We start from the raw sequence: 2,832 nt of genomic DNA on the forward strand, positions 1-2,832 counted from the left end.
AAAAAAAAAAAATTTGTTGACCCCAAACACTGCAGCATGACTGTTTATTTTTAACATAAACTCATCCATCCTCATCGAGTGAGCATCATATGTAGACATGAAAAGCGATGAAAATTTTAACTCACAAAAATAAGACGATGCACAAAATGATAATGAACATATGTTGTTAGTCCATCACCAAGATCGACCGAAAGAGTTTAAGAAATTGAGGGAGATGGAATAGCTTGTCATGAGACAAATTTTTATGTCGTAAAAATTATAAATAATTTTTCAAGGGTTAAGTTACAATTTAATGAGAATGAGATGCATTGGAGGTCTTAAAATACATTGAAAATGTGCATCTTTTGTACATGATCATGATGAGATTATTCCCTAAGTGATGAGAGATTCCATCAGTCGTTTACGATTTTTTGGTTCGTTTTGAGATGGTGTCTGGAAGATTTTTGGGTTTAAGATTGATGTTTTGTTGGATTTTGAATGAAATTGAATTGGATTTTATTAAAATCTGTTGAAATTCAGAAGTTCGAATCTCTAAATTTCAAAATTTTAAAAAAGTAATTCTTTTTTTTTTTGGATATTCAAATACCTTTTTTATAGCACTAACGTACATCCAGCACGATCATGTTAATCACAAATTGAACTTACAATTCCTGAAATTTCATCATTTTATTTTATAATTAGACTCAAATAAAATATCAATGTCAATACATTTCGTCTATTTTCTTATCATATTAAGCAGCAGCAAGCGACTTATTCATCTTTGTTGAGCAATTCCTGTTTGTAGAGTCATAATTTCTATTTGAACATTTAATTGCATCAATTATGATAAGATTGACGCATTACATTTGATATTTGAATTAATAGACAGGCAGATCTCACAAAGACTTGACGTTACTTGCTATTTTCGTGTAGATTAAAATGTTAAGTGCCGAACATTCAAAACTAGCTAAGATCTTCATAGCAGAAGCTATCGGAACTGCAATCCTACTCTTCATCAACTGCTTAGGATGCGTCGATAATGTCGAAGGATTCAAACCTTCAATCATTACTGCATCTATTGGAGCTGGACTAGCTTTAATGATAGCAATTAACAGTTTTGGTGCCATTTCTGGAGCTCATGTAAATCCAGCTGTGACACTTGGTGCATTAATCTTCAAAATGATTAGCATTAAGGATGCTGTTGTCTATGTCGTTGCTCAACTAGTTGGCGGTGTATTTGGACATGTTCTTGTTAGGGCACTAGTCCGTTCTGAATATATTTCAGATTCTGATAATTTTTGTGTAAATTCACCACAAGTTGACATTGGAAGGGCTGTTGTGATAGAGTTTGTGATTACTTTCATCTTGATGTGTGTGCTGAGTGCCGTTTGGGATCCGAGAAGTGAGAAATATCAAGGTAAAGTAGATTAGGCTGTAATTTTGTCATCAAGCCAGCATAAAATCAATCTTTTATTCCAGACAGCACATCCATGCGAGTAGGATTCACTGTATCAGCCTTAGTGCTAGTTGCTGTAATATCCAACACACATTATGTCCATAAACTTCATAATAAATTAATATTATCTGACAATTCCAGGGTAACTTAAGTGGCGGATGTATGAATCCAGCCAGAAGCTTCGGACCAGCACTCTACAATGCCAAATGGGATCATCATTGGATTTATTGGGTCGGACCTATGTTGGGCTCATTTGCAGCATCGATTTTGTTCAAAAATGTCTTTTTGGAAACGAAGTTGAACAAAGGAAGTCAGCGATTGCCTCAAAGGAGTGATGAAGAGGAGCAGTTGAAGTAGAATTAAGGAGTTGGCATGGTAAGACTGTAGCTTATGTAGCTTAAGGAATAGAGAGATTGTATAATTTAAGTATGGCACATTGCTGATCAATAAAAAAGACGTCGATAGATCAGTGGATAGAGTATATGGCTGGAAGTCGGAAGACATGGGTTCGAGTCCCATATGACATCCGTTACTCGGAATTTTACAATAGTTATTCAAATCAAGGATCTCCCCTTTTTTTTTGCTATATCCTATAAATTACCACAAATGACTATATTTCCTATAAATTCCTTATTAAATTCCAGTCCTTGATTAACTTCTTCTATTCAATTTAATTCCACATTCTCTGCCACTTCAATCCACAACCTTAACTTCCTAAGACAAAAATCACCAAAAATTTCTCTTTAACATTAATAATTTCATCAAAGTGATTTATTGAATGGTCAATTCCTTTGTCCCTCTTCAGTTCCTTTTTTTTATATGCAAAAAATATTATGAGGGGTAAGAATTCTCACTCGGAACTGCATTGTATGTGTCTCTATGACAATTATTGCATTCAAAGAATAACACAAAATTTATGCACAATGTGTAACTTTTTATAGTTTTTGTTACCCCTAAAAATAACAGACAAAAAAGAACCAAAAATATCTTTATTGTTTTTTTTTCACTACTGGATAGACTGTGACACACGTTGGTCACTTTAGGAATAAATTTTTGCACATTTCTTTCAGTTACAATGCGATTGTAAGGTTAAAGGTTATTTGCATATGGATTTTTGAATTAATGTTGAATTGTGATTCAATTTTACTCGTATTTGTAGCCTGAAGATGGCTATGCGATGGATATAATGTCGTAGGTAGGGTCATTTACATTTTGCATGATCAGATGTGTTTGCATTCTGTGACATTTAGATGCCTGAAAATGTGCATAAAAATGATAAATGATTAATTTCCTTTCTTTGTGAGTTGGGAGATATTGAGGTTTGTATGGAGTTGTGGATTGTCTGACTGACTGGATACTGAGTAATGGATGAGGCTTTGGTACTCATTAAGATGGTC

At 33.8% G+C, this 2,832-nt stretch overlaps 1 protein-coding gene across 1 annotated transcript; it reads left to right on the forward strand.

Moving 5' to 3' along the window:
* The first annotated feature begins 873 nt into the window (after positions 1-873).
* Positions 874-2,419, forward strand: LOC139093274 (aquaporin-like). The gene is made up of 3 exons (XM_070643956.1): positions 874-1,396; positions 1,459-1,511; positions 1,577-2,419. The coding sequence occupies exons 1-3, from the start codon at positions 919-921 to the stop codon at positions 1,790-1,792; spliced, it is 747 nt and encodes a 248-aa protein (XP_070500057.1). The 5' UTR covers positions 874-918; the 3' UTR covers positions 1,793-2,419.
* The last annotated feature ends 413 nt before the right edge of the window (positions 2,420-2,832 follow it).

The sequence above is a fragment of the Chironomus tepperi genome, unplaced genomic scaffold (assembly GCF_022539635.2).
Source record: "Chironomus tepperi strain 1889 unplaced genomic scaffold, CSIRO-AGI_Ctep_v1 contig_335, whole genome shotgun sequence".
NCBI classification, from domain to species: domain Eukaryota; kingdom Metazoa; phylum Arthropoda; class Insecta; order Diptera; family Chironomidae; genus Chironomus; species Chironomus tepperi.

Coding starts and splice junctions, on each gene's coding strand:
- LOC139093274 (XM_070643956.1), top strand. CDS start 919: ATGTTAAGTGCCGAACATTCAAAACTAGCTAAGATCTTCATAGCAGAA. Junction 1,397..1,458: donor GAGAAGTGAGAAATATCAAG/GTAAAGTAGATT, acceptor CTTTTATTCCAG/ACAGCACATCCATGCGAGTA. Junction 1,512..1,576: donor CAGCCTTAGTGCTAGTTGCT/GTAATATCCAAC, acceptor TGACAATTCCAG/GGTAACTTAAGTGGCGGATG.